Source organism: Rattus norvegicus, chromosome 8 (genome assembly GCF_021556685.1).
Source record: "Rattus norvegicus strain SHRSP/BbbUtx chromosome 8, alternate assembly SHRSP_T2T, whole genome shotgun sequence".
NCBI lineage: Eukaryota > Metazoa > Chordata > Mammalia > Rodentia > Muridae > Rattus > Rattus norvegicus.
In genome coordinates this window covers 122,584,713-122,599,195 of record NC_141541.1, presented here as the reverse complement: position 1 = coordinate 122,599,195, position 14,483 = coordinate 122,584,713, and the positions used below count along the sequence as shown (strand labels likewise).

Below are 14,483 nucleotides of genomic sequence, written 5' to 3'. Positions count from 1 at the left end.
CTCCTAGGAGCCTCAGGGTGCTGGGTGCCACCAGCCCTCTGCCCAGAGACCGAGATGAGAGATGTCCCCAGGAAGCCTCAGCTGGGGTTCACAGTGACCTCGTCTCTCAGGTTCAGTAAATCATCTAGGGGTTTCAGAGTCAGGCTGTAACTGCCAAAGTGGATAAAAGTGCGAGGCATGTCTGAGGCAGAAAGCCAGTGTGTCTAACTTGTACATGTGAGGAGGAGGAACAGAAATGGTGTGCACACATGCATGCAGAGGCTGGAAACGGTACACACACATGCATGCAGAGGCTGGAAACTGTGTGTACACATGCATGCAGAGGCTGGAAATGGTATGCACACATACATGCAGAGACTTAAAATGGTGTGCAACATGCATGCAGAAGCTAGAAATGGTGTGCACACATGCATGCCGAAGATAGAAATAGTGTACACACATGCATGCAGAGACTAGAAATGGTGTGCACACATGCATGCAGAAACCAGAAATGGTGTGCACATGTGCATGCAGAGACCAGGGGAAAACGCTGGCTCCCAGTCCTCAGGCGCTGCCACCTTGTATTTTTCAGACCATGTGTCTCTCTCATTGGTCCTGGAACTTGCTGACTGATCTAGCCTGGTGGGCCAGCCCCAGATTCCTCCTGTTTCTACCTCCTCAATCAAATGCATGAGCCGCATGGCACCAAGGCTCCCCCCACCTTTCTTTTTTTTCTTTTTTTTCTTTTTTCTTCTCTTTTTTTTTTTTTTTTTTTTTTCCGGAGCTAGGGACCGAACCCAGGGCCTTGCGCTTCCTAGGCAAGCGCTCTACCACTGAGCTAAATCCCCAACCCCCCCCCCCCAACCTTTCTTTTTAACAGGAGTTTGAGGACTGACCTTGGGTCCTCTCACTTACACCACAAGCACTTTGTCGACAGAGCCATCTCCCAGACCCTGGCTGACTGCTTTCTTTATGGAAAAATTGCCACTCAAGAACTTTGTTTTGACTGTTTAGAAAGCTCACCCATCTGAATCACACCTTGAGGTTAGCCTGTAGCTTTTCCTAACTATCTTACTGACAGACGGGCATGATCGCATTTCTATCCTGCCTTAAAACCATAAAATAGAAGTGACTGGCAGTGGAGCAGCTTTACCTGAAGAAGGGAGCAGACAGAAAGGGCAGGCGCTGAGTGGAAGAAGAGGAGAAAAGGGAAATAGGCACCCAGGAAAGCCAAGAAAGTGAGCATCACCATTAATCATTTCCAGTGGGACGTGCTTATCAACAGCACTTTCCAGGAATCTTGGGAGAGGAGGAGAATGTTCTGGAACATGAGAGAGGGACCATGGACCGACTGCCTTCTACTCCAGCTTTCCTGTTACCTGTCTTGTTTCGGTCCTCATTCAGGCTCACCTGAGTCACTGTCCTAACAGAGCTATCCCAGCACTCCATTTTCCAAGCCTACTCCGTGCCCAGCAGGCTGGGAAGATCCAGCTCTGACTCGGAAGAAAACTGAGCAGTTACAGCCCCTGCCTGGAGCTGGATCTCCACACCCTGAGCAGTAAGCCAGGAAGTAACCAACAAGAAAGAGAACAAAGTCCTTCGAAACCCCAATCCCTTCAATTCCCCTCCATGCTGGGAAGCCAAGTGCAGTCCCAGGTCCAAGCCTGTGGGCCTGTGTCTGCTCACTTTATATAGATCTAAGGCTGTGGAAGACTCTCAGCCCCTCCTAACCAGGAATGGAGAGAGAGCTGCGCACTTCAAGCCTTGACTGAAAAGCCCAATTGCTTTATTATTCTTCCTTGCAAACCTCTCTAAAAACATTAAAGATGCGTCCCATCCTGTCCCCCGCCCTGGCCCCAAGACAGGCCTGGGAGTCAGACAGCACAGAAGGGAGCAGGTGCGTCTGAAAGGTCACTTGGGACAAAAGATCTGTAGACAAAGGTGCCTCAGCCAACCAGCTTCCCAGAAGACACTTGGAAACCTTACAGGAGATGGACTACTATGACGACACAAGGGGCAGGGGTAGATATCAGCAGAGTGCTTGCCTAGCGTGCACAAAGCCCTGGGTTCAGTTCCCAGCACTGCATAAAGTGTGGTTGGGAGGTAGAGGCAAGAAGACCAGAAGTTTAAGGTCCTTGGCCATGTATGAGAGTCTGTCTTTAAAATTCAAGTTGGGAGAGAAAGAGAGAGAGAGGTGGACAGAGTCGGGAAAGGAGAGGGAGTGTGGAGAGCTCTTGGTGCCGCCTTCTCAGATATTGGTAAGAATTTGACTTTGGGCTAGGACAAGGAAGTGGGCTCAGGAGGAGTACCCTGATGGGTCTTGTTGAGACCCTGAATACAGTAACCACGTGACCTTTGCTTATGTCTTGTTTGTTCCTGAACTACTGTTTATGCTTTGGGACTGACCATATTCTTTGTATGTGCTTAGAATGATACAAAATAAACCCGCTTCAGCCTCAGCTCTGGCTGGAGTCATGTTACAGTGTTGTCTAATTGTCTTCTTCTTTCTTTAATCCTCCCTCACTCCCTTAAGACCCAGCTGACTGTCTGAGCTGGCTTAGTCAAGGGAGAAGGAGGTGGGAAGAGGGAGAGGGGTGTGTGTGTGTGTGCCTCAAAAATTCACTTTGATTATAAAAACACAGGGCAAGAATCAAAAAGCTAAGGCACGGTAAGCCAGAATTATACACAGGGGTGTTTGCTGAGCTACGGCAGCTGTGAAAACTCTGGACGGTTTTGCTTCCATTCGCCATCTTGGCCTTCCTTAGACAGAAGCACATCTTTACCAGTGTCTGTCAGGCTACTATGGCTCTGGCAACCCCTGAGCAGATGTTGAGCAAACACACTTTGTAACTCTCACCCTGATTTGTGAAGACCGGATGTAACAGGGGACTCCCTTTCTCATCAGAATGTGGTACACACTTAAACAGCGCGTGTTCATTGTTTTAGAAACCGTTAGGTAGGAACGAGAGTCAGTCCTAGAGTTGGATCCAGAGGGGACCTATCAGGTTTCAGGTTCCCACTAATCCAGTCACTCGGGATGGCACAGTGGTAAGTGGAGATGCCTTCCAACTTCCAGCTGGCTTGACAAAATGATCATGGAGGATGGCTGGGGCTTGGGGAGACAGCTCGGTGGAGAAAGGGTTTGCTGTGCAACCTTGAGGGCTGAGTCTGACCTCTTGTGAGCAGGTCAAAATTAAAGAGCAGGCACCCGGGGCTGGGGATTTAGCTCAGTGGTAGAGTGCTTACCTAGGAAGCGCAAGGCCCTGGGTTCGGTCCCCAGCTCCGAAAAAAAGAACCAAAAAAAAAAAAAAAAAAAAAAAAAGAGCAGGCACCCTCGTTGGAATTAGCGATCCAAGTGTCAGGAGGGCAGACATAGGTGGGTCCTTAGGCACCCTGTCTGGACAATCTGGTCTACTGTTCATTTTTAAAATGATTTACTTTTAATTATGCGTATGTGTGTGGCATGGAGGGAGGGGTGTGATGGATGCAGGGACATGAGTATAGGCATCTGTGGAGGCAAAGGGGACATCAGATTCCCGGGGCTGGAATTACAGTCAGCCATGTGCCAACTGATGTGGACACTGGGAACCCAGCTCTACCAAGGGCTCTTAACCCGGAGACAACTCTACCCCCGCCCCAATCCCCCCAGAGTATTCTTATAACCTATCCGAAGCCTGAAATCATTTATTTATTAGGTTTGGGTTTTGGTTTGTCCTGAGACAGAGTATTGAACCATCTCCCCTCAAGCTATTTCCATCTTCAGTATTGAATTTACCCTTCAGTGATGTCTTTCTGCCTGCTTACTAGCTACTCCTCAGAGAGGACTGAATTCTCTCAGAGCCCTATGCTCCTGCCCCTGGCTTTTAGAAGAGGAACTAGCAATGCTTCTGGAACGTTCTTCAGCAAAATCCTCCCACATGACCAGCCCCCATGGGAGGCCAGCATGACACTGTCCCTAAAGGGATTCGCATGAACCCATCCTTTAGAGGGAGCAAACGGGATGGAAAGGAGAGGTCACGTGTAGCATCTGTCACCTGTTGTGGCTGCTAACCTGTAAAGGATGGACGCCATGGAAACACGGGGTGAAGGGCACTCGGTGACAACTCTGAAAGGTGACACGCTGAGGATGGGAGTCACAGACAGAATAAAACACCAGGGCCAGGCTGCCAGATCCACGAGGACACTTGACAGCCCTCGGGTACACAGTGGGTGCATTTTTACAGGATGGTACACCACTGGGGAGGAGGGACGGAGACTTAACTGGACCAAAAGATAGCTGGGTGGATAGAGAAAAAGTAGGGCATGGCGGTCCACACCTATAACTGCCACGCTAAGAATCCTAAGGCAGGAGGATCAGCATAAGAGCAAGGCTAGCCTAGGCTACGTAGTGAGTTCAAAGCCACCCTGAACATTAACATCCTCTCCCAGGAAACTAAGAATAAATGAATGGGCGGGATGGCACGGGAGGCACACGAAGGTCATCAAGGCGAAGGCACAGGATGAGGCGCACACATGTAGTCAGGGGAGCACCCATCTCAAGGAGACAAGCTCGGGGGCTGGGAGCAAAGCACTCACCTGAGGCTCCTGGCTTGTGGCTGGGTGGGCCAGCCTGGCGCACGCTCTGCTGGAGCAGGGTGAGGCACTCCCCGAGACAGCTGAGGGTGGCGGCGGAGGTAGCCTTCAGTAGAAGCAGGTCCTGGTCCAAGGCAGTGAGGGGGCCTGAGCCTGGCAGGGACTCGATGGCATGCACGAGGTTCTTCTGCTGGCCTTCCACCTGGTTCATCATCTAGAAAACAAAGACTCGGGATGAAGGGAGGTTTGAGAGAGAGAGAGAGAGAGAGAGAGAGAGAGAGAGACTCCAAGCCCACATGGAAGGTGCTGGATGGAGCTAGATGGAGCTGGATGGAGCTGGATGGAACTGCATGGAGCTGGACAGAACTGGATGAAGCTGGATGGAGCTGGACGGAAGCAGTGAGCTCTGCCTATAGGGTGTTCTTCCCATGCTTGGCCTTTACGGTGCCTGGGTCTGGATTTATGCCCCAAACACTGACCCAAAGAGAATGTTGGAATGCCGCAGAGCTGAAAGGGATGGCAGACCATGGGGCACTACTTTACAGGGATTCAGGAAATGAGTCAATAGTAATTACATTAAAAGCCAGAAGCCCTGGAGTATGGAGATAGCTCAGTTGGTAAAGACCTCGCCTGGCATACACAAATCTCTGGGTTCAAGCCACAGCACCGCATAAAGCAAGGCATGGTGTTGTGTGCCTATAATCCCAGAGCTAGGAAGGTAGAGGCAGGAGGGTCAGAAGTTCAAGGTCATTCTCTACTATGTGATAAGTTCAAAGCCGGCCTAGGCTGTGAGATGCCTTGAAAGAAAATGCAGATCTTTGCAACCCTCCTCTACACTCTGCTTCTAGGGAGGGCTCTCCCTCTCTGAGCAAGGGTTGTTTCTCGATTTCCTTCCGGCTCCGGTCGGTCACTTCCAAGCACTGCCATCCCAAGCAGAGAGAAATTAGGAGCTGAAGTGAGAAAGGTCATGGTGAAGCCACTGCCACACCATCCCACTCCACACATAGGACATAAACTACATAAGACAAACATTCTGTCACCAGGTAAGGCATGGGGAAGAGGAGGGCAGCCAGGAACAGTAGACTCAGCCCTAAGCCCTGGCTCAGCCCATACAAAACTTAAGGAAGCCTCCTCGTGGCCTGCCTTCAGTTGGCCAGCTTATCAGAAGGCAAACAGCAGCCTGACTGTGTCTTTGCATGTGGAGAGAGCACTCCACGGGGAGCTAGCAGAGTACTTGACGGTTTTCTTGTGCCATTTGGGCCCCTTGTGTTTTACGGCTTGTCACATTGAGGAGGAGGCTGCACATAAAGTGCTGAGGACCATCTAAAGGACAATTAGTCATTGCAAGGAGAGGGTGAGAGCGACGGCCCAAGGTCAGGGGGCTGCTGACACAGCCAGCCAGCGTCTGGGATGCACACACTGGCCCATTGCTCTTTGGGCTTTCCCACAAAACCTGTTCTCAATCTAGAGTGACATTCCCTGCTCCGTCCCTCTCAATCCCAGAGGATTCCTGTCACCAGCATGGTGGGTGGAGCTGGGAAGAAGTAGCAAGTGTAAGAGCTCTACAGCTGGGCCCATCGCTCTCCCGTGTTTGATTCCATAGGCCCATGGGCCTGAGCACTTGGTCCACAGCTAGGCGCTGCTGTTACTGGTTTAGGGGAGCCTTGTGGATGTGGAAGAAGGAGCTCATTAGGGGATGGGCCTGGAGGGTGTGTAGCCCATTCTGCTTCTGTTCTCTGAAAGGTGAGCAAACGGCTGTATCACCCCCACTGCCGAATAGCTGTGTCTCCGCTGGCACCACTGACTCCTCACGGCATGAGCTAAAATGAACCTCTCTTCCCTTAAGTTGCTTCTTGTCAGATATTTTTGTCACAAAGAAAAGCAGAAGACTGGAGAGATGGCTCAGCGGTTAAGAGCACTGATTGCTCTTCCAGAGGTCCCGAGTTCAAATCCCAGCAACCACATGGTGGCTCACAGCCATCTGTAATGAGATCTGATGCCCTCTTCTGGTGTGTCTGAAGACAGCTATAGTGTACTTCTAATAAATAAACAAATCTTTAAAAAAAGAAAAGAAAGAAAAGCAGCAAATACGCCAAGCATGGGCTCCCAGCCATGTTTGCTTTGAAAACAAATGCCATTTTCTATTATTTGTGTACTTGTGTGCCCAAAAAAAAAGCTCATCTGGGTTGGGGAGATGCTCTGTCAGCCCAGTGCCTGTTGGGCAAGCTTGGGGACCTGGGTTTGATTCCTAGAAGCCACATCAAGAAGTGCGTCCCTGTAACCACAGGAAGATCAATCCCTAGAGCAGGCTGGCCGGTTAGCCCAGGCTAACTGGCAAACCTAAGGTCCAGTGAGAGACTGTCTCAAAAAGTATGACACAGAGAGATTACAGTAGATACACAGTGTTGACCTCCAGTCTACACACACAGGCATACAAAAGCATACACATGTACACGCACACACATGCACATATACACAGCATATTCTCTCTCTTCCCCCATCCATTTCAATTTCACAGGGTCATAAAAACACCGCAGAGACACCATCTGGATCCCCCCTCACTTTACTGTGCATACCCCTAATCTGGCTGTGCAGTTTGGCCTCTGCAGCTCAGAGAGGCTGCACCAGCCATTCTGCCCCGCTGGACAGCACCTGAGACACCGCAGGGCTCAGCTGGATTTTTTCTCTGCCTCCTCCAGGAAGCTTCTTGAATCAATCTAAATTAACACCGTGGCCTAGGGCTGAGGGTGCAGTTCTGGGGAGATGGTGGAGGTGATAGGATACTTGCCCAGCATGCAAAGCCCTGGGTTTGATCCCAGTACCGTGTGAATTGAGCGTATATACCCTCACACACCTAGACCCAGCCCTCAGGAGTGGAGATGGTCAATCTCAGCCATGTCAAAAATTCAAGGAAGCCAAAGACCAGTTTAAAAAAGGAAAAGAATTGCAATTCAGGCTGAGTTCCTGCACCCCTCCTCGGCAGCTTGAGCTTCTAAAGCATTGATCCCCTCTGACAGCAGGCGTTGGCTCTGCTCTGTGACACTGGTCTGTGGATGGGGGACCACTGTCACCACTGTGCACCCACAAATCCCAGATGCGGACTGAAAAACCGAGTCCCAACATTGACGTTCTCTCATCGAAGTGCAGGGGGATTTATTTAGGACCCAAAGTTTAAAGTTTAAACCGCCCTGCTCAATAAGCAAACAGGGTTTTGGCCTTCTAAGTCCTTTAGTTCACTAAGGAACCATATCTTTTTTTAAAATCAGTTTCGGCTTGCCAAGAGATACCACCAAATGGTTAAGTTTAACGTCAAACAAGATAAAATATCGAAGTGGCTGCTGACGGCCAACTATATGTAAATCTGCTAACAGAGAAAATGGAATTTTATACTATTAGTAGGACTCAGCACTTTCTCAAAATTCTTACCATAAAACTTAGTCTTGGAAAAATGATGTGTCCCCTCCCCACCAAGAACATAATGGTGAAGGCCATAATCAATTTTTTTTTTTTTTTTTTTTTTACTGTTACAAACGGTGCTTTAAAGCTTAACAAGAAAGATAAGCAAGAAGGAGCGGCCAGTGGATATGGAATATTCTCAGTTTAATCAACAAAGAGACCCATATTCCAATGATATCGTACAGTATGAATACTTGCTATTCTGTAAGCATGAGCCATTATGCACAAAACAGGCTGATGGGATACCCTATTCTACTGCCACAGAAGCCTGTGTCCAGAGATGGGGCCGCACATCAGCTCTCTCAAAGCATTCAGCAGGATCTACCAAGAGCCAGGACCAGAGGCAGGGAGACCTTAGGCTAAGGTACTTGGAAGCGGGGTTGGGGCTTCTGTTTACAAGGCTAGAGATACCCTGGGACCCAGTGGGAGAGGGACGGGGTGGACCTGCAAGCCTCTGCCCTGGGACCTAATTATGTTTAAATGTCAACAGCACCCCCTGGAGCAACTCTGTACCTGGCAGAAGGCATCTATTGGCTTTCATCACCATTCTCCATAAACTGAGCATGAAGATAACCAGAAGAAAACTCCAGTTCCTGAGGGTGTGGCGGCCCCTTCTGCCCTCCATGGGCATTGCACACACTGTGCACAGTGCAGGGGAAACACCCACACACAGAAAAGAAAAGAAAACCCAGGGGTAGCAAGATGGCTTAGTGGGTAAAGACTCTTACTTACCACCAAGCCTAACCGGGACCTACATGGTGGGAAAAGAGAACCGACTCCTACAAGTTACCTTCTGACCTCCATGTGTATGCCAAGTCACACACCACACACACACACACACACACACACCACATACACACACATATCCCCAAACACACATACCACACCACATGCACACACACACACACATATCCCAAAACACACATACCACACCACATGCACACACACACACATATCCCAAACACACACACCACACACACCACACACACACCACATACACACCACATACACACACCACACACCACACACACCCACACACACACACTACATACACACACATATCCCAAACACACATACCACACACACCACACACACACACCACACCCACCACACACACACCACATACACACCACATACACACCACATACACACACACACACACATCCCAAACACACATACCACACACACATCCCAAACACACACACCACATACACACCACATACACACACACACACACACACACACACACACACACACACACACAGAGCACTCTTTTTTTTTTTTAAAGAACAAAGCAAGTACAAATTTCGCCTTAAAGTCTGGTATTTGGCTTCTCAAGGGCACTACCCACCTGTAACATAGGCACAAAAATGGATCCCAAATTAAATGTCAAAGGCACATATAGATCAGGCTGCACTTCCCATATAACCCACTTCATAAAAGTAGGGAACCCATGGCCAGTTCCCACAGCACTTGCAGAGGCAACACGCAGTAAAGAATCAAATCAGGGGAGTCAGTGCTAACAGGGTCATTGGCTGCATGGAAACGTTGGATGCTGAAACCAGGAACAGTGCTCAGTAGCCCAAACCCACACGTTTAAATCCTCCTTGAAAAAGCTGAAGGAAGCTTCGGAGGGGGATGGGCGAACAAGGGCCTCCTCCGTCCCTGCTTCTGGCTTTTCTCAGCTGCAAACCTTCACGCTGGTAGTCGAGGTGTCTGCAAAGGCCAGTTACAACAAGGTCGGTCATCCGTCCCTTATGTAACACAGATCGCTGTGCCTCGTGACCACAGATTTCTCCTAGATCAGAAGCCAGGCCAGGCTGTATGCTTTGGTTGGCAGAGCCTACACGGGCTACCTGGGGCCTTCCGGAACTCAATCTACCCTGCTCGGAAGTAGTGACAACCCACCCCACTGACTAAGTAGCTTTACTGAGCATTTGTCCATAATTTTCTGAGCCACTGCTAAATCTCCACTTTGGGTCCAAGTGGCTAACCGGGGTATCCTTCTGTTTACTAACAGTCTTTGGAGACAAGCTAATCCATCCTTCATGGCTGAAAAAAATTCCACTGTGTTTGTATATGCACATGCACGTGTGTATGTGTGTATGTGTCTGGTATGTGTGGTATGTGTGTGTAGTGTGGTGGCCATGTATATGAAAGTGTGTGTGTGGTGTGTATATGCATGTGTATGAAAGTGTGTGGTATGTGTAGTGTATATGTGTGTGTGTGGTATGTGGTGTGTATAGTTTATGTGGATGAAAGTATTGTAGTGTGTTTGTGTGCATGTGTGTGGTATGTGTGTGTCGTGTATGTGTATATAGGTGTGTGTGTGTGTGTGTGTGTGTGTGTGTGATGTTTGTCCACTCCTCTGCTGTTGGACCCTAGACTGTTACTTCCTGATCTTTATCTAGTCTCAATCCAGCCCCCACACTGTGAACCAAACTTCCCATTCTTAGTATTCTGACCTTGTCTCCTCCCTCCAGAGACACAACCACTGCTCTGCGCCTGAGGAGCCCCTCCTTACCCCACCAAATACTGAACAATAAAAGTGACCTCGTCTGCTCAGTAGATTCTACTGTTAACATTTAGAGAGCTGGCTCACAAGTTAAGACCACTCGCCGCTTGTGCAGAGGACTGAGGTTCAACTCTCAGCCCCTATGTGGAGACTCACAACCATTCTGAGCTCAGTTCCAGGAGATCCAATCCGATGTCCTCTTCTGAGTGCCTCAGGTACCAGGCAAGCTTGCACAGACACACACACACACATACACACACAGGTAGACAAAACACTCCAATACATAGGATAAATGACTCTGTAGAGAACACCTAGAGGGCTGACATTGCCATGCAATGGCTTTTCCCATGATTTTCCTGTGCAATTCCACCCACCCTGCAACACCTCATCTTTGCTCCCTCCTACCCCAGAGAATACTGACCTGGAATAAGAGAGCTCGCTTTTCCGAGAATTCAAGGACACTTCCCATAATGCAAACCACAACCTCCTCCAGGCCAGTCCTAACCACCCTAGTGCTGTCGTCTAAAGCGACACTGCCCTCTCTCTCCACTGTGGCTTTCAGCCCACTGAGATGTGGCCCCAAAGAAACTGGAATTTCTCCCCCAAGAATCTCACAGTGGGAGAAGGAAAAGGCAGAAGGTTGGTGACCTAGAGAGGGACCCCTTGGAAGAGATCTCACAGTCTTGACCTGTCAGGTCACCTTGGCAGGAGAGAAGGGAGCCCGGAGCATTGTGGGTCAATGATAGGCAGGACCACCCTGACGGTACTGGTTAGCTACGGGGTTCCCCACCCCCACCCACTCCTGCCACTCCACCCTGCCCCATCTCATTTTGTTTTAGTAACTCAATTGCATGGTTCTTAAATGTGTTTTTTTGTTTGTTTTGTTTTGTTTCATTTTGTTTTGTTTTAGCTGACAATTGATCCTGCACCAGAACGCTCAGACACACCTGTGAGGGATTCCCGGGCAAGCAGACACAGCATCCTGGAGTCACTCCAGCTGGAAGTGGCTGGTCAGAAGCTGCATGAATGTATTCAGAGAGAGGACTCATTTCCAGACCTGGCAGGAGGGAGGTATTCACTACTGTTTGCTCAGTGCTGCTCTGGGTTCCCAGCCAATTTGCTTCGGATGTCGGAGGCCATTACTAACTTTGATTTCACAGAATGACTTAAACCATCTCTGTCCGCTCCCATGCCCGGGAGGCTGGACAGGAGAATGGCATTTTTCCATCTCAACATTATAACAGTTGGCCTTTGGCATGGGCTTTGTGAGGGAGGAAAGTGTGCCGGGTGGGACTGTCACTTCTGAGCCTGTTCCAGCTCCTCAGCGTAATGTCTGCTGGGCCAGGAAATTCCAGAGATGTTTATAAACTAGCTCATACTGCCCCAGGCAGAGGGCAGGGGGCAAAGGGCAAAAGCAACCGCACGCACACGCATGCACGCACACGCACACATGCACAGGCACATGCACAGGCACATGCACAGGCACATGCACACGCACACACATGTTCAAAGCCTTTCTGAAAAGGGCCAGCCTTGATTTCCTATGAATTTCACTTCCTTTTCTCCAACTTTTCTGAAACCACTACACTTCATCATGCCACCCCAGCTCCACACCACAGTAATACAAAATACAAATTTCCTCTTTCCAAATGCCTAAGAAGCCAGCCTGGAGGGACAAAAGTCTTGAGACAGTCGAGAGACCCAGGCTAGGGAGACCGCACAAGAATGGGGTCCTGGGTTTGAATCTCCAACATCCCACGAAAACCCAGACGTGCGACTGGCGACACTGTCAGCCCGTGAAGATGGCTGCTCAGTACAGGGCAGTGTACTCTGTGTGTGGTGCTGGAGATCACACCCTAGGTCTCACACACACCAGGCAGACACTACCACTGAGCTACACCACCACTGAGCTACACCTTCAGTCGGGACCCTAGTTTTAGAACAAAAGCCCCATTCCCAAAGCCATCCCCATTACTCCTTATGTGTACATCAAGCCAGTTTTACTACATATCCCAGGCTAGCCCAGAGCTCATGTCCCTGTTGCCTGAGCCTCCTAAGAGTTGTATAGTGACAGGTGCGTATCAACATCCTGTATTCTTGCTGAAAGGAAAACTGAGGGAGTATTTTTAGAACCGTGTACAAGAAGCCACAAACATGACACCCCTGCTTTCACCGTGCCGTGTAACAAGTGTCTTTCTCACACAAGGTTTGCTGTGAGCTCATCTCTTTGGAAACAATGGACCCACCAGCAGCTTTGAAAGCTAAGACATTCCCTTCCCAGACAGAAACTTGCCAGCTGAGGAGCAAGCTCCTTTTGTGAGAGTGTGTCCTGTCTGTCCCAGGAAGGGATGGGCAGCAAAAGGAGAGACCGTCCTCCAGGGGAAGGCACCAAATTCTACCCACATCGCCGTTCCCTGCTCTTGGTGCAAAGGGCACCTAGGACACCCACCTCCCTGTATGCGTCTGAGGAGGACGACGGTTGCCTTCAAACTTGCAGTCAGGGCCAGGGCTGAAGCTCACACACTCTTCTGCGTATCCCCCATGCAGAATGGCTTCTTTCCTGACTCTGTTTTACCACAGGGGTCCCTCCCAACTAAGAGTCACAAAGCACAGAGAGAAACTTCTTTTTCATCCTCTACAATACTCACATTTCTAAATAAAAATTTAAGTTAAACTATAAAATATTTCTTTTTAAAAGGCTAAATAAATTATCTATCACGCATTAAAAATGTTAACATCTGGTACATGAACTTATTGTGAAAATGTGCGTACTCTTTATTTTTTATGAAACCAGTTATACAGCTGACTCTGTAAGGTGTGCGGCAGAGGACCAATTTTCTGTATGTGTGTGGCAGGGGACCGTGCGGCCAGACAGAAGAACTAGTAAGGTTGTAGCAAGTTCAGAAAACTGATAAATCTCCTAATTGAGAATGGCAGGAATAGGAACTAGATCCCCACGAAGAGGACCATGGCAACCGGTCATGTAGCATAAAAACCTAGAGTCTCCACGGCTGATGAGTATCTAGAGAGACCCTGAGTATTTAGCCAGTGAGCTTCCCTTCCTGGGCATCCCTTCCTGCAAAATGTATTTAATCCCTGGTTCACCCTGAGTAAGACATATGCATCTTCATCCGCCATGAATGCAACAGTTTGGACAAGCAAGGACCATCCCCTTCATCAGGGTCCGCCCCGGGGTGGGGCTTCGTCATACACACAGGCTCCCAGAAGGCCCCTGTCCCAGCCCCTCCTTCTGGCACTCGCTTGGAGCCAAATCGGATTCCCCCCTGTCCCAGGGCCTGCGGACTCCAGTTCCCAACTCTTCCCGGTTCCTGGGTCCGCAGGAACCACAGCCTCCCACCTCCCATTTTCACCCGGAGAAACACAGGCTGGGACCCCTCTCCCAGACTGCATTTTGTCTTCCCTGAGTGACGTGGGTGCTCCGGCATCTCAGAGGCAAGGCAGAAACGCAGAACGTATGGAGCCTTGCGAATTCTGTAAATAATGTCATCAGATCCATGGTACTACTTGAAATACGGCAGCTCACTCCACCAGACAGAGAGCCCACCACACAGCTCATAGCCCACCACATCCCTGCCCCGCACTACTGCAGGTCACACACACACACACACCCAACCCCGGGCCCACCAGCCATGCGTCACAATGATCTGTGACTTTTTGCTCTGGAATAAACCACAGTCCAGCACACCTCTCTGCAGCTAAGTCTCAGCACAGGTCACTGGAAGAGGATTTGCAGGGCCTTGTGGTACTTAGCATTCTATGGCCTCCAATAAACACCATGTGCTCCCCATTCGAAGAAAATGACCCCGACCTGTCCTTCGTCAGCAGCATGAGCTGCCCGTGTCACATGCCAGTGGCACTTTCTGCTTGATCAAGTTTATAATAAAAAGACTCCAACCCAGCCATCGTTTTAACCCCGTGTCCATGTCCTGATACAGATAAT

General features: G+C 49.6%; 1 protein-coding gene across 21 annotated transcripts in view; it reads right to left on the bottom strand.

The window, feature by feature from the left end:
- Positions 1-14,483, bottom strand: part of Osbpl10 (oxysterol binding protein-like 10) — a 255,044-nt gene that overhangs the window by 59,703 nt on the left and 180,858 nt on the right. For all 21 annotated transcript variants that reach the window (XM_087562464.1, XM_087562465.1, XM_087562466.1 and 18 more), the window contains 1 exon segment: positions 4,555-4,765. In XM_087562464.1, coding sequence (XP_087418590.1) covers positions 4,555-4,765 — 211 coding nt within the window.